This window comes from Larus michahellis, chromosome 5 (assembly GCF_964199755.1).
Source record: "Larus michahellis chromosome 5, bLarMic1.1, whole genome shotgun sequence".
Classification (NCBI taxonomy): domain Eukaryota; kingdom Metazoa; phylum Chordata; class Aves; order Charadriiformes; family Laridae; genus Larus; species Larus michahellis.
In genome coordinates this window covers 62,239,560-62,265,117 of record NC_133900.1, presented here as the reverse complement: position 1 = coordinate 62,265,117, position 25,558 = coordinate 62,239,560, and the positions used below count along the sequence as shown (strand labels likewise).

Genomic DNA, 25,558 nt, shown 5'->3' with positions numbered 1-25,558 from the left:
GGGATTAATAAAAACATCGAAATTGTTTTGAGCTTGGAAAACTTATGTACAATATTTTACCCACAAAACAATTTTTTTTGTGACAGCGAGTAGACTTTTTCTTACGTACATGAGGGCTGAAGCATATACGAATGCTTGTTTTCCACCCAGGCAGTCATCTACTAACACTCATATCAAGGGTGAAGTCCTGAGAGACAGGTAAAATTGAACTGATACAGGAGAGCAGGGTTTTTTTCTGGCATGTTTTTTCTGTAAAGTGCTGATTCAACAAAGCCAGGCTAACGGCTTGAGTCGGACTAGCAGGGTCTCTTTCATGTGATGGGAGCTGACATGTCCGTAGGGGTGGGCGCTTCGTAGGAACCTTGCCAGATACCATTGTGGGAGGACGTGCTCTTCAGAGTTATGTTGGGGAGGTGCAAGGGGATTCCCAGCTGCTTGGAAAAATTTCTGTGCCAATTTAGGCACTGCTCTCAACATCCACACGCTAAAATGTATTTTATTTTAGCAATTTCAGCCCTGTGATTTAATTAAGGTGGTGATTATTATTACTGTAAATACCATCTGCAAAGCTCCAGCTGCCTGCCAAGTGTTGTTCTAGACACTGGCACACAGTCTCCGTCCACAAATAAGAACGCCCAAACTACAATGACATTAAATATTGTACAAATATAAATTTCCAGGCCCACAATTTTTAACGTCTAAGGCTAAAGCTCATGTGAACTTTTGCTATTCCAAGTCCGATCTGCCAATTCACACTTTTGGCAGTGTCAGGAACTTAGTGCCTTTCAACATTCTCAGATTCGGGGAGATTTATTCTAGATCTTACCATCTTGGATGCCATTTTCCAGAATACAGAGCTAGGGTTGCTCTCACATTCACTTCGTTTTGGACAAGATTCGTAGTTGATTCCTGAGAAGAAATATGTTTATAGAATAGCTCATAATAGCTAATAATAGCTAGTTACAGTGAGTATTGTTGCAAAGTTAATATAGCTTTCCGAGATGATTAATGATGGCAAAAAGATTTGCCCCCTGCCAAAGCAAGGAAAGGAAAGGGCTCTAAGAGAGGGAAACAAATCTGCATGTGTTCAAAGGTCTTCCTGTTCGCTGACACACGGTTCAGGGAGGCAGCTGCAGGCCCTGTATGCAAATAATTCTCAGAAAACTGAGAAGGGAAAACATGCAGCCCTAAATGTGAGAAACGGGTTGGCTCTTGACAATGATGTCCAATTGCATCAAAAAACTAAACTTTGCCCAACATTTTCAGTAATTCCAGCTCATTTTTGAGGTTGCTAGCTTTAATCACCACCCCAGGAGTCCTGTGGGCATCGATAACCCCAGGGTACCTACATACTGCCCCCGCCACTTCAACTGGCCTATTGCCAGGACCTTCTTGAATGGCATTCTTATTTTGCAGTTTGTCCTGCAAAAGTCACAGGAAGGAACCCAGTAATCTTGATAGAGGGGGTTAGATATGACCATTAGTCCAAGAAGCAATCGGTTGTTTTAATAGCAGCCAAAAAGCTGTGGTTTCTTAATTAACCTGAGGAATAAGTATTATTTTCATTCTTCCATAACATGGGGCAGAAATATGGTTAAGGTTTTAAACTTAAAGAAAAGAATATGTGAAAATGACTATGTTTAGGTCTAGATATACAAGAGAAAAGACTAATCTGGAATTCCAGTGTTCTGATTTGTTTTGCAAAAAGTAGGACTTATTACCTGGGGCAGAGGGGTCTCCACACCATGAAACCCTATCAGCCATATAACCCAACAAGGTGTCCTCCAAGGTAAGGAAATTTTGATTGGATTTTGTGTAACGATGAGCGAGGTCATTTGTCTTGCTCCAAAACAGTGACTGTGAAATAAGGTACAATGTCTAATAAGTGATACTTATACCAGAGCTCGTCAGGATATTTTCTTGGAGAAAAGCAAAATTTTTTTATGATAAAGAGGGAGTTTTAGTTTTTATTGAAATGCTGCAAGTTCACACTAGTGGGTCAGCTCTTATTTCTGCAGCCCACGTTCCCATTTCCAACTTCTTTTTGAGTGGTTATTTTTTGTGGAAATGGATGTCTTCAGCATTTTGAAAGAAAGGTTTTGACTAGTTCTCCTAGGATGTATGCCTAATTTGTTGTGTGCTTTTGAACTGCACGTGGAAGAGCAGGATTTTGGAAACACGGTGCCTCTAACAGCATGGCAGTGTGCTCCTCACAGAGCGCCGTATGCTCATGGAAGAGGGATATCTCCATCACTTCACCAGCACAACCCTGGTACTCAGGTTTGAGGCAGACCTTACGCAGGGATGACTTCCAGTGACAGGGAATGAACAGGGCCACTGGGGTCCAATGGTGGTAACATTTTTGCAGTAAGCACGAGAGCAAAATATTATCCTCGTTGACCTACAGCCGCTCACAGTCGCGACGGACAAGATGCGTCACTCAGAGCGCTGCACAGACGCGTCGTCCCACAACACTCCTCCTTACGCAGCCCACCACGTGTTGTACCCTTACCTTGTTACAGGGGATAGGGTGACTCGCTAACTCCAGTAAAGGCTGATAATCTTCTGACGTAATATTACAGGGGTTCTTGTAAACAAATGCATGTTTTAACGACTCCCATATTTTTAGGCAATCCTTGTCTCTGCCGAAAGATTAAAACATAGTTAGTTAGTATTTATGAGTATTTATGACTGTGAAAGGATCTCCTTCTGTTACGGTAAACCACTATGGATCCGATTTTAAAGGAGTTCTGACTCTGCTCAGGCACCGAAATACATTACCCATTACAAAATGCAGAGTTATCTTCAGCAAATTGAGTATAAACTGGGGAATAAGCAGTTCTAAAACATTTTGCTCTCTTCCTCTTGCATTTTAAATTACTGATAATTGCAATATCTGAATGCCCTCTATATTTTTGTCCCTTAAAAAGAGCTGTGCTGGTATCACATAACCAGAAGATCAAATTTCTTGCTTTCTTGATTTCAAATTTCTTGATTCATACCAAATAATGAGAAGCAAATGTGGCAGCATATAACTTGCACATTTTAAAAATATAGCTGAAAGATACTGCCACCTCAGGTACAGTGAGCCAAAAATATGCCCAGGTGTCTCCCCGCAGAGCATTCAACCCTACAGAAATAATATCTATAATCTAAAACAAAAGCAGACGTCTGGCAGTTTTGGACCTGGTATTACTTTCACTCATGCACTAATTCGCAGCTATTGACTCTGCTGGAGCCACAGCCGATTTGCACACATATAACCGAGATCCAAACCAGGTGCTTGGTTTTTTTCAGTCTCCTGATCCTCCACTGCGTTACACGCTCTGGCCCTTTTGCTCTCACTGCCGAGAGTCAGAAGAATTACACTAAATTTACGTGGGGGGAACTGCTTCATGCCACGCCATAACCCTATCGCCTCAGCCTACGCTTGTTTCTTAAGATGCTGCTTTGTCAGCCTAGGAAATGAAGCACCTCTCTGCTGCCAGAAGCAGGGCTCCTTTCCCACTACCAAGGGGAAATCTGTTGCACAGTGTGGGCAAGCACTCGTATCTCTCTCCTGAAGCGGTGCCACGCTCCCTACCAGAAGCTGCAGCATATAATAAGGCTTGGGACGGCTCAGAACATTTGCTTTCTTGTACCTGAGGTAATGAATTAAAACTCTGCATTAAGATAATTCAAAATTATTGCCTGTCTAGTATGTGTTTTCAAGGCTGTCACCCATGGGTGCATTTCCCTTCCTCTTCACACTCCCGTAGTTTCGAGCCCACGTGGAAAACCTGCCCCTCTCATTACAGCAGTGACGGTAATTTTGCATCCTTCTCTTCCTTGTTTTTATGTAAATCTAAAACGCTGACTGCATTATCCTCCTGTCTGCATGTCTGAATGGAGCTATTCCGACTGTCTTTGACGCATCCATTCTTTCTTCACTGTTTGCAGTCATGTCCCAATGTGTTCCCACTAAAAGCCCTTTGAAGAATGGACTCTGTCTTGTCTGAAGAACCTAATGCCTTCAAAGCACTATAAAAATAGCACTGATCAATTAGTATCGTGACAGACACACCACTGCAGGCTTTGTTACCAGCTGGTACTCGGTTAACATGAAGGATGTGGAATTTGATTAGTCTTAAAAACAGTCCTACAGGGATGAAGAAAACAGTAGTAAATCGTTGAAGATTTCCAAACATTTTCAAGTAAATCTTCCCTACAGTTGTGTGATCTCATTCCTACTACTGAACTGGCTCACGATTTCTACTGAGTGCCCATTTGAGCATCAGAGGGTCAAACTGGAACGCAGCGAGTTGACCTGTTTGTGTTACACGGGCCACGTCTAATCTCTGGGACCCAGAACCACTTGTCAGCTCCTGGCCATTTCCTCGCTGTCTGGACACTCCTAAGCCTTACAGAAAATAAACATCACACAAAGAGAAGGCCATACTCCTGTTTATCTGTGTCCAGAAGAAAGCGAGAGCACCTGGCAGCGCTACGTACCATAGGGAATGCCTCCATCAGACACACTACAGGGGCTTGGGCCAGCATCATACCAGGAAGGACCAGGCAATCCACAGCGAGATGTCGCTGGGCTTCCTTCCCATCTGCCTTTATTTATGTAGAAACAAATCTAACTTAGCATTATATATGATGTTGGTTATGGCGATGTCATACCACCAAGGTGGTTACTACAGCAGGTTTCCACGCCCCAGCTTCCTCCAGTCCTCCCCTGTGAAGGGTCTGTGGCAGAGATGTCCTCACCTCTCATTCTTGGGGCAGCCAAGTGCGTTACACTGCAGAACTCTATCTGGATGCAGATATCCCGCAGCCTGACCTTGATGATTTAAAACCAGCTCGGGTGTTGCCACTGTACAGTGCTGTCCGAAATGCAGACAGAGCCTGGGGGCAGGGGCAGGACAGGTCAAGCTGGAGAGTTTCCAGCTCTATGGCCAACCGGGGCAGTTCTGGCCACGTGCCGAATTTCATTCCTTACCATGCCAGGCTGCTACAGGGGCAGCCGCAGCTGTGTTAGGGACCACACCTCTTGTTTATATGAACGGAATTTACCTCCCAGTAAGTAAAGACTAATAACAATGATGACTTTTTTACTGAACTATTGCCTTTTATCCAGAGATCTAAACGCACTTCCAGTTACACTCACAGTAGAAATAAGAAGCCAAACTGCAGATGCTCTAGGGAGCACAGTCATTGCTTTGCTGTTGCACTATCATGTCAGGGGGTATTCACATATTTCACTTAGGAGAATTTAACTTGGAAGCTCCTGGAGGAGCTTCCCTCTGGCTGCAAACTGTGTAAGTAACCCACAGACACCTCTGTGGGTTACTCCTCCCAACTCCTCCCAACCTCCCAACTTCAGTACTTCATTTAGGGGATGGGAAGTTGTGAATACATCTCGCTGTGACACAGGATTACAACATGGGCACACTGAATCATCCAGGAGAGAGGACTCCCACTCTGTAAGGGGGGACATTACAGAATAGGCATCTGTCCCCATTGCTTTGTGCAGTCAATGGTATCATAAAGGGAATTTGTAGGGCTTGGCTGTAAGCACCGGTACATCTCAAAGACGTTTGTATGGCTCACAGTTTCTAATCTGTAAAATGATTTGTCCTCCTAGCAGGACTCTTCTTTTTTTTATTTTTTTATTTTTTTAAGCTACTCCTGAAATCTGTAATATATAACAGTGTTAACACCCCCAGGTTACCTGGTCATTTATCCTTTCATATTGCAAAGTGTTTAAACTTGCTCTCAGAAGAAAAAACATTTTTCAAGGAATCATAAGAAAACCTCAGTTTTTATTCCCAAAGCAGAGAGGTAAGCGATAGACACAGTACAAAGCATTTCTGCTGCTGGACTCAAGTCATGGCCACTAGAAGGACGAAGCAACAACCATCCAGGTGATTCACGATCCTGCCAAGAGAGCTTGCTGAGTCACGAATTCAAAGCATTTCAACACACCAAGCTCAGCACTTGATGATATGCATGGATGTCACTTCTATCTGAGAGAAGAATATTTATCCACAGTCCTGGCAGAGCTGAGCAGAACTATATGTTTAATGCCATAGAAGTGGTAGGGCTTAGCCTTCAAATGGGGGAAGCTCTTCCACAGCTGGTAATCGGTGTGGTACTTTCAGTTGTACCACATGGAAGAATCATCAGGCATGAAGATGGGCTTTTATAGAAACTAGGCAATTTCAGCATTGTTTTAGAAATCCTAATACAGACCTTCAATGTAAAAAAATACATACAAAAGCTGAACAATATTTCATTTTCGCTATCCTCACCTATCAACATGTATATTTTTACAACTGAATAAAAACGGTTCACTGCTGTGCCATTGGAAAGCTATTTCTCTGATATGAAATACAGGTTTTTGCCTCACATCTCAAAGAGATTACCAGTCACATACAACTGTGAGTTTGGTTGATATAGAAAAAAACAAGCAGTGAGAAAACTTCAGGACTTGTTAATCCCAGCTCCAGGAAGATCTGCCGCTCTTTGCAGCCTCACTGTTGAGGTAGACACTATTAATAAAATTTCACTTGCCTATTTTTCCAGCACAGCAAGAAAGTGTTTGTTTGGTATGCAGCATTTAGCTCATACTGAGCTGAAGTAATGGCAGAGACCCGCTGTAGCTCTGGGCCTCCTGAAAACTATATGAAAAGTTTGCTGGCACTTGGTATGTTAAAAATTCGAGCAAGAACAGTTTCAGGTTGAAAGAAGCACATATGCCTTGCCAAAAAATGACTGAGAAACAAACTGTCCTCTTCAGGCTGCTACAAATTTCTCATTGGGAAGTTCTCAGTCACAGAATGGACTTACTTTGTTTTCTTTGCTTGTTTACAGAAGGGAGGAAGAGAAAGAGATCCCCAGTCTACCAGTTAGTTAAATTCATCTAATTCAGATACATAAGCCACAGAATCACAGAATAACAGAATGGCAGGGGATGGAAGGGGCCTTTGGAGAGCATCTAGTCCAACCCCCCCTGCCAATAGAGCAGGTTGGGCAGGATCGTGTCCAGGTGGGTTTTTAAGAAGGAGATTCCACAACCTTCCTGGGCAGCCTGTTCCAGTGCTCTGTCACCCTCAAAGTAAAGAAGTTTTTCCTTATGTTGAGACAGGATTTCTTGTGTTCCAGATTGTCCCCTTTGCCCCTTGTCTTGTTGCTGGGCGCCACTGAAAAGAGTCTGGCCCCATCCTCTTGACACCCGCCCTTTAGATATTTATAGGCCTTGATGAGATCCCCTCTCAGTCTTCTCTTCTCCAGGCTAAAAAGACCCACGTCCCTCAAACCTTGTTTTTTGATGAATAGAGTTTGGGAAACGCTGTTAGTAATTAACAGACTAGAAGGAACACCATGAAACCTGCTGTAAACACCGGAACTGAACCTGCCTCCCTTTCTCTGGAAAGCAAGGATTGAAGAACTCGCCTTATGACCTTCCGGAGACAGAGACTATATCCTGCATACGGTATAGCATCGAATAAAGGCTGGGATGCAAACAACCATTAAAACTATATTTCCTTATTAAATCCGAATATTATATACACTGCAAAGCACATCCTGCATTTGTCCTTACATTTGGGTAGAAGTTGCATTTGCCAATGATTTTGAGTATTTCTATCCATTTACCTTTTTTATGAATATCGCATTAATCCATCAACCGGAAGCTGGGGCCAAGAATATTTCCATTAGCAGCTATCCCAGCAGCCAAATTTTAATGTGCATATTAGAAAAATGGACAGCTTCTGCATCATTATCTCTTGCCTATTTAGTATGCTGGTCTGGCTAACCTTGAAAGAGTATCCTTTCACTTAAAGGAATGCGATGGCATTGAGCTACCTGGGAAATCACTACTAATATAGATGTTTCTTTTCTTTACTTTACTTCGTAATTTTATTTTTTTTCATTAACTGGTCATGACAGAACAAATTTATCCCCAGTTGAAATCGACCTAATTGGTGTAATATCAAAGATAAGCTTCATCCCTGCTGATTTCAGTTATACCATGAACAATTGCTTTCAGTTCACCATGTTGGATGCTAAAAATGTCTTAAGAAGGGCAGCAATTCCTTGGGTTGTGGTGCCTCTAGTTTTTGACTCAGAAATTTGAGAGGTGCTTCAAGTATGGCACCCATTTTAACTTTGCAAGCAAAAAGGATTTCCAGGCTTCCTTCTGGAGAGCTCAGTCAACTCTGCCCATCTTGTTCAAACCACTCTACCAGGCAGAGAGACTTTCCTGCTGAGACACGGGCTTTTCCAAGGCCTCGAGTTTTCTTTCTAAAACATGACAATGCCACACTGAGATTTTAATTGTGGCTCTGTGGTGGGACTCTGAAGTTAGAGCTGGAAACAGTCCTCAGAGCCCTCTTTGTAAGTGGCCTTTGCAGGGATCCAACCTCACCAGCAGGTGCAATTTATATAAGAAAATCCTTCTCATTTGCTACCACCGTTAGCCAAAACGGTAATGCAGATATGCACCTACGCACTCGGATAGCTGGCCTTTAAAAGTCAGTGAGAAGTTTGTGGTTATAACAAAGCTCCTTAAAGGCATAAGGCCAATTCAAACTCTGCTGGGAGTCTAAGGCATTCTCTTCACCTGTAAAAGACCTGGGTCTCAGAAGGAGGACGCATATAAAGGATCTAAATGGTGTTGCAACGTCTCTGCATCTAACAGACCCATCTTTGCCTGGGTATCAGTTTATCTGCCGCTTTTAACTAAACTCTGATGGCTGTAAACAGTAGCGCAATTTATACATCCATATTCAATCTGTTTTTTCATGTGAACTTATGAATAGACATGCCTTTATGTTGTGAAAAAATTATGTAATGAACAATAACATTTATGGCTGTGCTGAGGGGAAGCCCTCTTCAACCTCGGATCCTTTTGCTTCTTTTTCATCCTAAATATTTCTGGGTTTCCTTCTGCTGCCCCTTCCCTTCTTCCAGCCAGGCGGCGTCTCACTGCTGCTTTGGAGTAGCTTTTCTGGAGCCGCTGCCAAGCCCAGCCCGGGCAGCTGGAGTTGGAGTTGTCTGCAGTCAACACGAGCAGAGGGTGGGAGGAGAGGAACCCAAGGAGAACACTGCCATCACGTGGGAGAAGGGACTTCTCAGGAGCAGCAGCTGAGGTCAACCCCCAAGGCGTGCGGTTCTTCATGCCGGCTGATGGCCCGACCCATCTCCAGACCACTGAGTCAGAAAATGGGTACGTGCAGCTTCGGTCCTGTTACTCAAGCACCTAAAACCTCCCATCAGGTATCTTCGAGATAAAAATCACAGCACTGTGAATTAAGAGAGGTCAGCCAATATACTGTCATTGATGAGGATTTGAAGAGGCTACTGTCTGCTGCTTTTTGCATTAAGATAATAGAGAGGGAAAAAATTACCAAGTGAAAGGATGAAGGAAAAAAATCACGGAAGAGCTGTCAATCTCAACTTCTTCAATGAGCACTAGGCTCTCACTACCCACTTAGCTTAATTATTGCAAAGTGTCTGCCACCGTAACATTTATGGTGACTGACTCTTTTTCAATATGAGAATGACATACTTGATTTTTTTTGGCAGCTTGCTTTTGTAAGTACTGCTCTCTGTTAATTAAATAGTTCAAAAGCCAGTAAGGAAAGCATCACAGGAACTGATAGAGACAGAGATCTCTGCCTCAGAGAAAGATGACTTCTGGAAAGGCTGCCTGTAGCAATTAAATTCCCCATGCAGAGGTGAGGAGTCTGGAGATCTGGGAAAAGAAGTACAAGGTGAGGTTTCCCCTGGGTGCAATTCAGGGCTGTGTACGTTCATGTACATGGAATGACCTGGAACAAACGATAGCTCCTTGTCACACCGGTCCTTCACCTTTTTTCAGGAATGAGAGGGCTGTAAGGGCAGCTGAACTTGTGGCTTTGGTTTATAGCTCCTGGAATATTTCACGTGAGTTGTGAATCGGTGCTCCAGGAAAACACTAAGCCTTGCGGGAAGGGTTGAGCCAAGAGGTGGCAGCTGTAAACCACTAAAGAGTTCATCTACGTAAGTAGATTTTTTTGCTGGCTGGATTTCAGCTTTCCTGGGTGAAAACCCAAGCTGCTGAAGCAGATGGTGTTTTCAGCGACGCTCTGTAAGTGGGACGCAGCCCCTCGAAGGGCAGCTGTCTCACCCGGGCTGCATTTTGACAGAGGGTCACACTTGCTCTACAGTTTGAGCTTCCAAATGAGAGCCATGTCTTCAACAGATATAGAGGAAACAAATTTAAGCTGGCGTCTTATCCCCTGATTAGAAAGTGTATTTTCAGTATCCCTGTATTTTTAATATTAAACTTGGAAAAACACTTCCAGAAGAATGATCTAAATAAAAGTATGTTACTGCAGGGAAACACCCAATGGCCTCATGTAGCTGCAGCTTTTTTTTTTCCCCATAACACGAATTTGCAGTACATTATAGAACCAAAAGTGCTGGGATGTGGCATAAATGCAGTAAATCAGGAGAAGTCCCTGCTTCAAGGGTGGCGGGTGTCAGCAGGACAAGGACAAGGGAACAGACTGGAGATTTAGTACGACTGTGAGTGAGCTCCTTGCTAATACCTTGTTTTGGTGCCATCTCCTGGGCAGATAGACTGCGTCTGTTTTTACCCTTGGACACTTGAGGGATATTTTCATTAGACCCTAGAGGGAAAAAGGATCTATTCCTCCTATCCCTGTGGATAAGTGAAGTGATATTTCCCCACGGTGCTCTGGGGTGTTAAACAGTTCTCGAGTTTTCACCATACCTTAGCAATGACAGCTGAGCGATGCCACCAGCGAGCCACCTCTGAGCCCTGACATCTCTACCGATGTTACACAAGAACTGAAGCAGGGAGAGGTGGGGGGGAACAGGATTCTCCCTTTCGGCAACAACAAGCTCTTAGATTGTCTCCTCCAAACATTTAATAATCTCAGTCCTAGGGTGGTACTGTAATTTAGACAGCCACCAGCCATGGTTCGGTATAGCCAATTCTAGAAAATCAATAAACAAGAGAGCAAAGAACAAGCAGCTAACTGACTGAGCATGACTGCATAGCTGCATAAAGTTGCATTGAACAATATTTCATCAACAAATACTTCCAATTAACATGTAAAAGGACAGTACAGACAGGATGATATTCTCTCTGGTATCTGGGATTAAAACCAAAGGAGGCTTTCACTGCAAGGAGATTTTAATATAGGATGCTGGGGTAATCGTGATGCAGTATGCGTAGGCTAACACAAATGTGAAAAATTATTTGAAAGCCCAGATAATCTTGCAGTAAGAACCATTAAATATCTAACTGCTGTTACATAAATGTAAGAAATTGGAGTATATGTAATAAGTTTGAGTATATGAGAAATACATAGTCATTTAAGAACAATTTTTATGTGATTATAACTCAATATAGACAACAGACAGACAAGTTCACATATGGCTGCCAAAGCGAGAGATAAATTCAGATCTCAACAGCATTTCTGTACCTCAGAAGTACATTGATGTTGGCCATGGAGAAAAGATAATGCATCTTTTGACATCTCCCCTTTGAATTTGTAGACATTCTCAGACTTTGGGTTGCTGTTGTCAGGGAAGTTACAGCCTGGGAAGGTGAATTTTCTGCACAGAACTGAGTATGAGCTTTGCACAGAACTGGATGGCCTTTCACAGTCTAACATTGATGTTTATACTCCAGAAGAACCGAAATAAATGTGTTGGTGATTAATTATCTCAAGAACAAATAAATGATAGCTACTCACTGCCATATGAACTTACCTCTTGCTAAAGAGAATATTATTTCATTCTAATGAACTGCCTCTAGAAAGAGGTGACAATAAAACCCAAATGGAGCCCTATATTATAGCCCAGAATAGTTATGGAAACCTGCCTTAAACAGCATGAGGACTCATTTGAAGGATGAACTATAGAAGCAGTAGCCCTGCCTCTACATCCTAAAGTGCTAATAACTATTAGTGACTACTAAATGTTATATTCCAGTTCCTTGTTAAAGCTCAGTACCACCTATTTCAGTGGAAGTGTACCTCTGAGTAAGACTCAAACAACTGTTAACGTTTATAATGATTTTATCTTAATTAACAAGAAATTACAAGAATGGCCAAAGTCACTCATATACAAGTTAGAAACAATTGTAAAAGAAGATTCTGTCATATATTGAAGGGCAGAAGAAATGGAAACCAGAACCATGCATGTTTCCTATATCAAAGGCTAACACAGGTATTAAAGGTATTAAAGTCAGTGCATTGGCACGTGAAATAGGGAGGGAAATACTAAGATTGTACACTGAAGCACTGCAACAAACGGGCATTTTAATAAGCACACATTGCTTATTAAAATGCCCAAGTGACACAGTGCCCATCTAAATACCAAAAGACAAACAAAGGTAGGAACAGATACCAACACCATTGCCAGTACAGATAAGGCAAAAAGTTTCTGCATCACCATTTGTCCTAGTTACCCAGTTACCCAGTTACCCAACGGACCTCTCGCAAGCATACAAGCATTTTCTAGGAAATGGAAGAATAGGAAGACACCTCTGGAGATCATCTAGTCCAGCCCCTGGCTCAGAGCAGGTTGCGCAGGGCCACATCCAGTCGGGTTTTGTATATCTCCAAGGATGGAGCAACAACAACCTTGCTGGGCAACCTGTTCCACTCTTTGATCATCCTCATATTAAAAAAAGGTGGGTTTCTCTTATGTTTAAATGGAAATTCCTGTATTTTAATCAGTGCCCATTGCCTCTTGTCCTGCAACTGGATACCACTGAGAAAAGCTCTTCTTTACTCCCCCAAGAAGGTATTTATACACACTGATAAGATTCCCCTGAGCCTCCTCTTCTCCAGGCTGGACAGCCTCAGTTCTCCCAGCCTCTCCCCATGTGTCAGACACTTCAGTCACTTTTGTGGCCCTTCACTGGATGTGTTCCAAGTACGTCCATGACTCCCTTGTACTGGGGAGCCTGGAACTGGACACAGCACTCCAAATGTGTCTCACCAGTGTTGAGTAGAAAGGAAGGATCACCTCCCTCCACCTGCTGCCCACACTCCTCCTTGTGCAGCCCAAGATGCCATTGGCCTTGGCTGCAAGGGCACACTGGTGGCTCATATTCAGTTTGTCCACCTGGCCCCCATGACTTTTTCCACAGATAGGTAGTGCAAATAAAGCCATTTGTTTGCTCTGTAACCACAAGAGATGGTGTAACAATTCCATTATAATTCCATTATGATTTGGTAGTAACACCATACTCTTCAGAAGATTGTGATTCAGTAGAAGTTTCTCTTATGTGAGGCATTTTTTCCTCACGAAAACACAAATTTCAGCTAAGTTTCAGTATAATGTCAGGGTTATATAAAATAAAGCTAAGGGTTTTGTGACACTGAATCAAATCATGGCTGTTGTTTAGTGCTATGCTTGATGTGATAGTGTTAATAATCAGTGAACAAATACAAGGAAATTAAATTTAAAATGCCTAGCAAAGCATGAAGGCAAAATGCAAAACTAAGCATACAATAACAAACCACAGATTTCTTTCTGGAAGAAATTATGCTGCACGTGTAATAGTATCTCACACAGAATCATGTTCCATATGTTCTTTTTGACAAAAAAAAATCTCCATCTCCACAGGCTGCAAAGGAGTGGAAAGACAAAATGCATTTGTGGTCACGAAGTCAGAAGACAAAGCTCTCCTGAACATGCACCAACTTTTCCTGAATTTAATGGAACTGCAGATTTCAAAATTCTTTGTAACAGGAATTTGCCACTAAACTTAAGACCAACATTAGTTGGTGCAATTGAATTTAAGCGGGAAATCTATGTTGCAAGCCCGCACAACGCTGCATGAAAAATTTATTGAAGGTCAACATTTTGCACCTTCATCACTGGGTTTTTTCACTGCTTAGTCAGACCCAGGACCATTGCTGGGCCTGGAGAGTCACGTACTTTACTGAAGTGGCTCCCTGTCTGCGCCCGTGGTGCTCTCTCACTGACAGAGGTTAGACAGAAACTAAGCTGGCTTTACTTCAGCCATTTCTTAATAGTAGGTCCTTGCAAACTTGGCTTCGGTTGGGTGAATCAGAGACCGAGAAGTGACTGCAGATCTGAGGGGGGGAGAGTAGTCATTATTTGGGAACAAAAAAATCTCTTGAGCTGCAAATGTAAGATGACTGAAAAAAAAAGCAATGTTTGTGTTTTGGGGATCAGTTACCGTGGCCTTTTAGATACTGTGTCTTTTCCCCTCCTTCCCCAGGTCACAAAGTGCTGACCATATCTGACCTCAGCCTGCCAGTTCAAACATGGTGAAGAGGGAAACTAGACCAGTCAACTTAGCATCAACCAGTTTCACGCTACATCTGTTACCACCTGTTCTCCACCAGCGGGCATGAAGGTGCAAAACCATCGTAAACAACATCCTCCAAGCGATGGGGAAGTCATGGGGCCACCACAGCTGCTCTTGACCAGTGTTGCTTTTCTGAAAGAGCTGGCACAGACCTGGACCTGCACGACCTGCTGAGCACCCCATCCCGCTGCCCTCCTCTGATTACACCAGGGATAAACTCTCCTAAACTTAAACTTGCATGCCATGGGGACCTGCAGTATGAGAATTGCGAGCGTTTCGTTAGCCACAAGAGGGAGTTCGTATTCTTGGGAAAGAGGAGACGAAGTAATCTGAGGGCAAATCCTTCCTTCAGCCCAAACTGCCTTTGACCTTTTTTCAGACAAAACTACAATACATACCAGCGGCCGCGGTTGATGAGTACGGTATTTTTGCAAGACTAGTGAATGCAGAGCTTGCAGCTTTTGTTAATGTTGGGGGGGGAAGGAAAAAAAAAAAAAAAGACTATTGAGCTGTGACAAGCTGTTGCTTTAGCTCTGTCTTCTGTCAGCAGCCAGTATTTTCCAGGGAAGAGAAAAGAAATACTGCTCTTTAATGTGTGTATCTACTGGTGTGTGCGGGGAATGAAACCCCTAAAGCCTGATGCTACACCATCCACATTTTTTCCTGAAAATGGGGCTAATATCGAAAACACATTATTTGCAGCATTTGGTGTTCCCTGCTTGTTTCTCCTCAACTTTGGCCCGACAATAGCTCTACGCAGGAAGACTAACTGGGAAACTATATGTGTGCAAATGATAAGCGTCATCCAGCCAGCGGCAGAAATAAAACCACAGATTGTATTGCACACAGGCAGCTAAACAGAATTATTACCAGCAGCTGCTGTATACGGTACCTGAGAATTGTTCTTTAGCAAGCAAGTTCCGTACAGCGCCTGAACATTTTTATGCTTTTGGAGAATAAGCAAACCAACAGGATAAAATCAGTTTGCATGAGCTGCTTACAAAACTCCACTGCAGACAGCAAAAGTATCTCTCCAGTGGCCTGACCGGGCTTGGCTTCAGCCCACAGTCCATATCAGGAGAGACGGGAGCGTGACCAGAGTGTGCTGGCTGTGTACGGGCTCCAGGAAGATGGGGCAGAGCACACAGAGGTATCTGCTCGGGCTAAAGCAGCCGTGATGGTGAAGGTGTACATCAGCACGTCCGCGGCCTTCCCACATGATTTATAGCACACAGTTGCCAGAGCAGAGCTAAATGCGGGCTATAGACTTGTGGCCCCTGTTAAATCCATCTGTGATACCTGGAAACATTATAAAGTCTATATTCATATGTCAACAATCCCGCTTTTTCCCAAATCCTGACAGCTATTCCAATGTGAAACATGGCACTCCAAAATGTAGTAAATAGTCACACTCACTAATTCCTCCAGTGAATAGATTGCTATCTAAAAAAAACCACCAAAAAACAAAACAAAACATTGTCAAAGATGGAACTCAGTGCCTCTAACACAAAAAAGTAAAAATCTGAGGAAATGTCCACGAGCTTACTAAAAGCGGAGCTTTTTAAACAAATGCGCATGTTAGTCTAAGATTAGAAGGGCAAGAACAGTCTATGGACAAATTCATGAGGATATGAGAAGATTTCTAACCAAGGCAGCGAGGTTCCCACTGTAGGAGTAGTAGCAGCAAAAGTCCTAGCTAAGTATAGGACACGGCTTTCTCAGCTCATGAGCCTGCCCGAGATTCTGCAGTTCCCTGTTCCTACTCCTTTTCTTTGATTAAGTGCACCGAAGACCTCATACGACACAAGATCCAAGACCTACATTAATGATGAAAGAGCACGGGATGAAAGATATGGAGCTCTGATGTGTCCTACAGGCACCCGCTTCATTGTCAGAAAGTGCCAGCGACAGAAGCGGCTGGTTACACGACAAACCCCACCGAGCTTAGCAGCATCAGGAACGAGGAATCTCAGGTTGGATTCCCAGAAAAGCACCTAAGCTTAATTCTCTGTTCAGGAACATCCTGAACATTTCAGGGAAATGAGCATATTTTTCTTTTTTCGGCGTGCTCTGCCTTGGATAAATTTCACATTGTTTCTTGAATAAAATAAAACATTAAAGGGTCCTACTGTACAGAAGTCATTTCATCTGAAAGAAAGTGAGCTCACAACCATGAAGCTATTAAACATTGTTGGATTAAGAACAGCACAAAATGTTATGCCTTGTAAAAACAACCTTTTAGAAAACTTACAATCAGGGGTTTGTCGTTTTTTAAAAAGCGTCCTTGAAAGAAGTGCTTAAAAAAAATATTCCCAGAGTAGATTCAGACTGTGTTGGGAATGAAAACATATGTGAAATTGTCTGGACACATATTCACACAAAAAAGTGGTTTTTACATCTTTAGCACCCCAATTTGAACAAAACAAGCATAAGTAATAAAGGCTATGAGGCTTCAAAATAATGTCAGATTTAAATATTGAGTGTATACTTCGTTAATAAATTAATGCGCGCTTTTAGAAACATGTACATGATTTTGCAAAAGCTTCAGGAGCTTTTGAATTTTATTTGTAAGAGAATCCCCCTTCCCCTCACTAAACCCATTTAGGTGTTCAAGGTAAAGCATAAACTTAACTCTCAGCACACTCAGGCCATGATTTTCCACAGGCTCATCTCCCTTCAAATGCCACAAATCAGCTTTTTCATACAGCACCGAACATCCGAGGCCGAGAGAAACCCAAATGCAAGCAAACTATGTACAGCTTTGTTCACATCAGTTCAATGTCATGAGAACGAGAGGTGGCAATTGTCTTTTTGAAGACAAAGACTGGGATGGTTCTGTCACCTGACCGAGGTGCGGGGCAGCCCCATGGTGCTCAGCCACGTGGGGTGGTGGAAATGTCTGCCGGAGGCTTCCTGAGGACACAAAATAGGGTGGCTTGTGCCACAGGAGTGATGGATGGGTCCCTGCGGAGAGATCCTCACTGCCCTGGATCCTGTCCTGAGGAGCTGGGTGTCCCCAGTACCCGCAGGGGGAACAGGGACACTCCTTATATTGTACTCTGCTTTTCCCTATGGGGCCAGGGATCAGAAAACCAATTCTCCGCCCTAATACGCTATTGCAGACCTGGGCCCAGGGAACTGTCTTCTGCAGCAGAGGAGCGGTGGGCTGCTTGGGATCTTGCAGTGCTACCTGCTGCGATGGGCTGAGCAGGGACCACCACTGGGGGAAGGTTTTGCCTGGGACTGCCGTGCTGGCACTGCGGGCCGTCGGTACCCCTCCCTGCAAGCCGTCTGTGCTCATCGCAAAGTCTTGCCCACATGCTCAAAACATCTGGTTTGGATAGCCCCAAGATATTTCTCAATGCTTTTCTAACATCTTTGTCCATCCTATAAATCCGTGCGGAATTGTCTCCTTTTCCTCCCTTCCAGTGTAGTTTCGGTTACATGAATGCAGTGGCCCACGTTACAGGATTTTTGGCAAATTAGCTTTACAGCAAAATGCTTCACCTTCACGTCCTTGGACCTGTTAGAATCCAGCTTTTATTTTAGCTGGCTTTAAGGAAGTTGCAAAATCCATTTATGATTACATTTTGACCTAGGATTAGTACTACTGATATTGGCTGTGCAGGTAGATTCTTTAAAAAGCCACCGCTGGGGTGCCGACAGTTGCTGTCTGAATTTGTACATTTTGCTATAGAATGCGGGGTCTTACCCCCCTGATTTCTCTCTGCCATTGCAAACCTGGTGGACAGGGCCAGGTGGAGGTGCGAGGAAGCTCCCTTCCGTTCACCTCCCACACCTGATGCACCACCGGGCCCGCTACTCACCCCAGCTCAGGGTACCGCGCCATGACGTAGCTGTAGCATCTTCCCAGGATGACTTCTTGCAGATTCTTAGTGGTCCCTCTGTCTTTCCACTTCATCATTTTGGGGCTGACCTCCTGCTTTCCGTGAGTCAGGACAGAGGCCAGCACGACGGCAAGGACGAGGGCGACCAGCAGGACCACGATACCCACCAGAAGGACGGTGCGCTGCCGCGTCCGGGCAGAGCCCTGCTGGAACGGCATCCTGCGGGGACGCGGTGAGGAGCAGCAGCAGCTGCTCTCCCGGCGCAAAAGGGAAAATAAATAGCTTTCCAGTGTGTCACCCTGCGCCTCCTCTCTTCCGCCCCGGGGGGGGGACACACACAGTCCGGCTGGTCCAGAGTAGGAGCTTCCCACCGCCCCCTTCCCAGCGGGCTCTGGCCAATCCAGTCGTTTTTAAAGCCAAACAATGGCTTTTTGGGACTCGAGGCAGGGAGGTGAGAGCCTGGCTGCTGGCTCCCTTCTGCTCCTTGCTTTGCCGTCACCTCCCCGAGTTCAACTTTGCGAAGTTGCAGCAGGGATAACTCACAAAAGTGAATTTCAGGAAATTGCCTGTAAAACTCCTAAAGCCTTTGTTCAGATAACGATCCCATTGCAGCGACATGCTCCGGCTAATGTGTCAGCAAAAGCTGAATTCAAATGATCCCACTCTGTTTTCTCTAAATTCATTTATTTTTAAATGATAGGCGTTGAATCTGACTTTACCAAATGCAATTGTGAACTTTGCAGTAGTCATCAAAATATCGTTCAAGTCGTCAACACACAATGGGGTATTTTATTTCTCTCCCTGGCGGATAGGCTTGGAGTAGCTGTCGCACGAATTTCTTAGTGTGTAAACTGTGGGTGTCTGAGGTTGTGTGAAATCACCTAACGAAGCATTAAGTGTTCTCTGTAAAAGAAGGAAGTTAGTTCCTTATCGTGCTCTCCAAACAGGGTGATCCCTAGCCAAAAGTCAACATAAAATCGGACTCAAATCTCAAAATCTAAAGAAAATAAGCTATGCAATGTCAGAATAATGTTAACTATAAATTATTAATAAATTGTTAATAATTACTTACCAAGTACCTGTCTTTGACAGCTTGTCTGCAAAAAAAGGCATTTGTGACACATCTCGGTTCGGAAAGACCTGGGAAATGCTGTGCTCTGACCAAAGCCTTCACTGGTAAGCAATATTTTAAGCACATAATCCGAATTTTTCAGATCCTGTTTTCCGAGAAATGATGCAGACTTTGGGAGGGTTTTGCTCTGAACTGAAGCCTCACTTTTGGAGCGGCACATCAGGCTGTCAGCCCTGAAGCGGTCAGGCAGTTGGACTAGGTGATCATTGTAGGTCCCTTCCAACTGAAACAGTCTAATCTCTTCCTAACAGTGTCATCTCTTCGTAAGAGAGGGAACAGCGTCCTCTCTTCATGACAGTTCTTGTGTCCCCTCGGTGGTCCCCATCGCAGGTTCTGCAAAAAGTGCAGGAAGCTCTGTAGTAGACAATTCAGTAAGAATTAGCTCATAAAGGAAGTTTTTCCCCATAATCCTTTCAGTAAGCATGCGGGTTTTGCCTTGGCAGGCGCAGGTGATTGTTCTTTATTTGTTCCTTGTTTTCATCATCCTGTAAACACGAATGCAAGGTATTCACAGCTGAATTTTGTCATCTTTTATTACACACAAGAGAGATTATTGAATTGGGTTTACTTTTCCCTTAATGTTTGTTTGCACGTGTTTTCAACTTGCTGCTCTTTAGTTTCATTAAGAAGCGAATACCACGTTGGAAAAAACCCAACTAGTTATCCTAAGCAGTTTACGCAGTGAAACTGCAACCTCTGCCTGCACTGGGTATTGAAGTACAGATCTTCAGTAAGTCTAAGAGTCACTTTTAGAGTGGAATAATGGAATCATTAATTTAAAAGTTTAAAAGTTTTTAAAAAAGCTATTTTTCAGTGTGGAAACTTTTTTCTTCTGTTCAGATATGACATTGATTCATCAAGAATAAATACATCAGGTGAGTGCAGACTCGGTGGCTCTGGAAGGTGTCCTCACTGCTGATTTTGTAACACCTCGAACTACATAAGGAATGTCAAAGACAAGTAAATGTCAAGCCTCTTTTGGCAGCCTAATCAGGATGAATAAATAGGACAAGCAGAGTGGAGGGGGCAGCAGAAAGGCCAGTAAAAGTACATACCCCCAGCGGTTCAGAAGGTGGTAGTTTCTTTCCCAGTATGAATGTGCACATGAACTCACTCCTTGCAAATGTTCTGGCCCAAGAGGATTTCCACCAGAGGTGTAAGAAAGATGATAACGGTGCCTTAGCGAAAAGGGGATGAAACAGTATTCCCTGGACAGGACACCGGGAGGGGAGCACAGAAGAGAAAGCAAAATGGGGAAGGACAAAGGGAGGTGAAAAGCAGCGTGTTTTACAAGGGTCTTGCATCTCCTTAGGTCTGTGGAGTGAGCTGGATTTCACTCCTTTCCTAAGCATTTTTCCCAAGCAGCTGACCTTAAGCTGACTGACTTCAGTCCACAGGAATTCAGTACCCTCCACAGGACCCTAACAAAATGCAAATTTAGAGTTTCCCCTGAGATTGCAGGGAAGCCTCATGGATCTGTATCCTTCTTGAACTGGTTTGCTAGTGGTTATTTTTCCTTCTATAAGGAAAATTACAGTTTTTAAAAGCACCGTGTCCCATAAACTGATGGCCAACTTTTGGAGCCCCCTGAGCCACGTCAAATTCCAAGATAGTAAATCTAAACTAATCCTGGTCTTATCGAGGTGCATCCACTCTTCTGCCAGTGTTTACACTAAATCTTCGGGCGGGGTGATTAGAAAGTGGATGTAAAAGGTCAGAAGATAGAAATACTTCAGGCACGTAATTGCCAGCCTTTGCTTTGATACCATGTGGTGCAGCAGGGGACTTCTACAAGGAAGGACCTGTATTGTGTATAATTTATCAACCTGCTAGCAGTATTGTAAGACAACAGCAGCCAGCTCCCACTGCCACCTGCAGCTTTTGCGGGTGGTATTTTTGAGGCAGGAAGGGATAACCAACCCCCCCCGCCCCCAGCCATTCCCAAGGCCTGATCACTCAAAAGTTTGATTTATCCTTTTCTTTTTTTTAACTGTCCTTCAAATGTAGATAGTTCTGGCACCACAAACATGGCTGATTCTTTTAACAAAGAATCCTCCCTGGCATAAATTTCTGGTAAAAGGTGGTGTGCAGCAGGTGGGACTGAACCTGCCCAAAACAAGAGTGACCTGTAAACACAGGTCAGAAACTGTATGTTGTGCATCTTTTCAGTGCTTCTAGGAAACACTGGAAATGATTCTTTCTTGTTAGAAATATTTTATGGTTGTGTGGTTGGCCTGTGTTTTGGTCATGCCTCGCCAGCCTCTATTTCTCTCCCAGGTGTGCCCTGTGCCCAGCCCTCCCGTAGAAATGGAAACACCGCTCCTGCCTTGAATGGAAGCGAGCTCAGTTATACTGGCAGTGAATTTGTCCACACAATAGGAAAAAAAGGCTGCTTCAAATGCTACACAGACAGCTTAGGAGTCATGAAATCTCATTAGAATCAATCATAGAATCATTTAGGTTGGAAAAGACCCTTGGGATCATCGAGTTCAACCATCAACCCCACTCTACAAAGTTCTCCCCTACACCATATCCCTTAACACTACACCTAAATGACTCTTAAACACATTCAGGGATGGTGACTCCATCACCTCCCTGGGCAGCCTATTAGAGTGGAATTTTAACGTAATGTACTGGATGACAACAATACCACAGTATTCAGAGTGCCACTAATCACTCCCAGTCCTGCGGACACCTGTAATTGCTGGCTGTCACATCTCAGCAGAGCTTATGAATGAGAGAATTTGAACTGAAAAGAGCAGAAGCTGTTGTAATAATTAAAGACATTATGTCTTTTCTGGCTTTTGTTGGAATAGCAATGACTCTCACCTTCTCGTTGCTTCCCAATTTCACAGGGTAAACGCTGTCACAACATTTAGAGAAGGTTTGAGATGAACACTGAAAATAACACGATAAAAGGGCTGGGATAAGGAAACCAGCTAGTACGAAGTGACAGCTGTGAAGAGCTGTGTGCCATCCAACCGCACACTCCAGCTACTGCGAAAAATGCATTTGTAACTGGGTGTCTGGGCATCCCGCTCAGCTCTCCCTTCTGTCAGCTCCTCTGCCTGCCACAACGTGAGCTTTCCAAGTGAGCTGTGCTCTGGGCCAAGTGCACAAGCACTAGCAGGACACAAGACAACCTGTATGTAAGTTGTTCTGTTTTCCTGGTGGTAGCCCCCATCGCACCCACCCTACAGCCATAGGCAGGCAAAGAGACCGGCAGATGGACGTCGGTGCCTTAACTCTGAGCCAGCACTAGCAGCCATCTAAAGGTCATGAAGAACATCCCATTCAGGTCTTCTGCAAGGCCATATCCACTGCTGGGAACGGGGACCGCATTACGCTCCTGTTTACCATAAGAGCTGGCTGGAGATGGTCTGAGCACCAGCATTCCTTTCCCAACCCCAAATCTTTTTTTCTCAGCTGGTTGTTGTTACCTAGTTGTCTTCTTCAGCATGGTGGTATTGTCTTGCCCGCTTTGTTGTTACTTAACACAAATTTCTACCCTGATTGCATTTTCTTCTCCTGTAAATTCTTTAAGATTACTTCTGAATGACAAAACATTTCACTATATGTTAAAGTCTGAATATCAGATATTAGGGAGGGTTAATCTTCTCAGAACAGCAGAGTGTGGCTTCCATTCACCGAGATAATCAGAACAACAGTTCTGCAGCCCAGTCCATTAGATTTTGGTTGAAATTGGCTAATTAATTCACAGGGTTTTGGGAGGGAAAAGGCTGACAGATGGAGGAGCGGACAAGCAAACCAAGCAATTGCATAGGCCTCCTTTCATTTGTAGACCAGCCTCAAGATAAATTATCTTGCCACTTAGAAGGGTGCAAAGGACTATGCAACAGCAATGATGCAAAGTGTTGTGTTATGGTAAATAACCAACATTGTTTACTGCAGGTGCAATATAAAACGTAGCTGATTAGGTAATTGGCTTTCAGATCTTTGTCAGCTAATCTGTAGCTGGTTCTTTTTTAAAGATTCCAACGCACAAACTAGGGCCCACACAAAGGAAAAAAAAAGTTAACTCTGCTTTATTGTGAAGCCTTGCTACAGGAAAAAAAAAACACAGTGAATTCAGCTTTATTGCGAAGCCTTGCTAAACAGTTCCCAAATGTCCCAAAAGTTACTTAAGAGTCTTACCAACCCCATAGACCGTAGTAGCATCGTTGAGCAGCAGGATAACGAGGAGCTACATCGGTACGGCAGAGGAAGGCAAGGCACAGCGCTTGTTCAGGGTGTCCCCTGTGTCTTCAAAGTGCACTCATGTCTCTCTCCCCCTCTCCGGCCCAAAATCACCCCCTTATATCCTGCACCAGACTGAGTGGAAAAGTGCAGGCTCGCGTCACTGCACGCGTGGCCAGTGCCTGCAGCGAGCCTCACCAGGCTCATGATCCAGCTTTGCTAACAGCGGCTGTCTGATACCTGACTACACTGTTGTACTCCCTTCTTGTTAGCTTCTTCTTCGAAGGTCAGGTTCTCATGGATACACACATAGTTTTTGCAGCAACAGTACTGAGGTCCTTTTTCTCGGCATGTTTACTGGGTTTGGTTCCACTAGTAATTTTCCATCGTGTCTCACTCCGACCATTCTCTATTATCCCTAACACAACGTCTCATCATCTTTTTTTATTTTTTTTTTTTAATACCTTCAGCATTTTCTCAATTTTTTGAAAGGATATGACACGCTTTTCTCTCTCTGCCTTGTTGCATACAGAAGCTGTTTGAAAGTTCGTAAGTTCATTTCTGGTTTCCCTGCGCAGTTTGTACACAGAGCGCAGGGCTCTGCTGCCATCCAGCAACAAGGCTGCCCTGCGTCAAATCGTGAGGCAAGCGTAGACATGGACTTTGCTTCCTCTGAGCAAGGAAAGCTGAGGGTTTAGTGCATTTGTCTTATAACTTTGGACTATTCCATCAAATCGCTGTCTCCTTTGAATGGTGATTTAGTTTGCAGCTGATCTATGTCTGAGCAGTTCACTGAAGCAACCACTAATGTAGATGTAAAACCGACTGCTGAGTTTACAGATGCATGTATCTGCATTTTCACCATTTTATTTTAGACACTTGCAGCTTTTCAAATCTGTAAGATTGCAGTCCTGAACTCTTCTTCTAATTATGCTGAAAAATCATGGAGAAATTAGTTGTGCAGCTGTCCTCAAAAGTAAAGATGCTCTCTGTGTTGATGGATGTGGGTGTGTGTTGATTCATTGCTACCAAATTTTGTGTGACGAGGTGCCCCTGAACTAATTTGTTGGAAAAATTGGTAATGTCTTAATTGCCATCTGCCTCTGAGTCACTAATGGGCACTTCTGAATTTGTTAATACACCCATCTTTAAGCACCCACGACTTTTCAGTGCAAATGGAAACACCATTAGATCTTAGGCATCCTTGAATTCCAGGGTAGAAAGCGGTGTGAAATTTCCTTCTCAAGCCCAGATACCTCTCTTCCTCATAGAAGTGACTGCGCTCTGTGGGTGTTCTTAATATGGCCACTTAATATTGCTGTAAGTAAGGATATCATGATCAGTGTTACCCTACCTTAGGAAGGAGGAGAGGTATGCAGAGGGACCATTGCTGTTACCTGCTGTCATACACGTTGTCATTTGGGCAGGAGATACGCCATGTCCCACCACTGTTATGGCTGCATCTAGCTATGGATGGATGCGTATCACTCCATGCTGATGGCATGTTTTGGGGTTAAACCCGCCCTTACTGCATGTAGGTTTGAAACTACAAAGTCTTCCGGGCTGCTTCTTCAGACACAGGTCCTCCTCTGGAAGTGCCACAGACAAGAGCGGGCCCACCAGACTGCAGGCAACAGGCTCAAGCTGACAGACCCGGAGTGCAGGAAATCATCCTGTAAAATGGCACCCGCAAGTCATTATGTGCAGTTTGCCCACTACAGACTGCTGGGGCTTTCCATCTCTTTCATCTGTATCACTTGTAAGCAGCCTGTGTTCCCATGTGGAAGTTATTCCTTTTGTTTCACGCGCTGCTGAGGGGTTTAGGTGGGGAAAGGAGAGTGCTAGATCAGCCCATGCTGACAAGCGTGATGCTTGTCTCCTCTCAATAACATGTTCTGCTCTCTCGACCGGAATGTACTATTTTTTTCCTATGCATTCTCACACACGAGGAGAGTGTGGGAGGACCAAATGTCACCACTGTGCCTTGTAGTTTTGTTGGTGACCTTTTTATTACCCTACACTATATGTGGT

The 25,558-nt window shown here is 43.9% G+C and overlaps 1 protein-coding gene across 1 annotated transcript in view; it reads right to left on the bottom strand.

Moving 5' to 3' along the window:
* Positions 1 to 18,709, bottom strand: part of CD38 (CD38 molecule) — a 28,496-nt gene extending 9,787 nt beyond the window's left edge. The window contains exons 1-4 of the mRNA XM_074587629.1: positions 18,178 to 18,709; positions 2,513 to 2,642; positions 1,722 to 1,857; positions 827 to 909 (exon numbers count right to left, since the gene is read on the bottom strand). Coding sequence (XP_074443730.1) covers positions 827 to 909; positions 1,722 to 1,857; positions 2,513 to 2,642; positions 18,178 to 18,416 — 588 coding nt within the window. The 5' untranslated portion in view covers positions 18,417 to 18,709. The remainder of the gene's footprint in view (positions 1 to 826; positions 910 to 1,721; positions 1,858 to 2,512; positions 2,643 to 18,177) is intronic.
* Between the last annotated feature and the right edge of the window lie 6,849 nt (positions 18,710 to 25,558).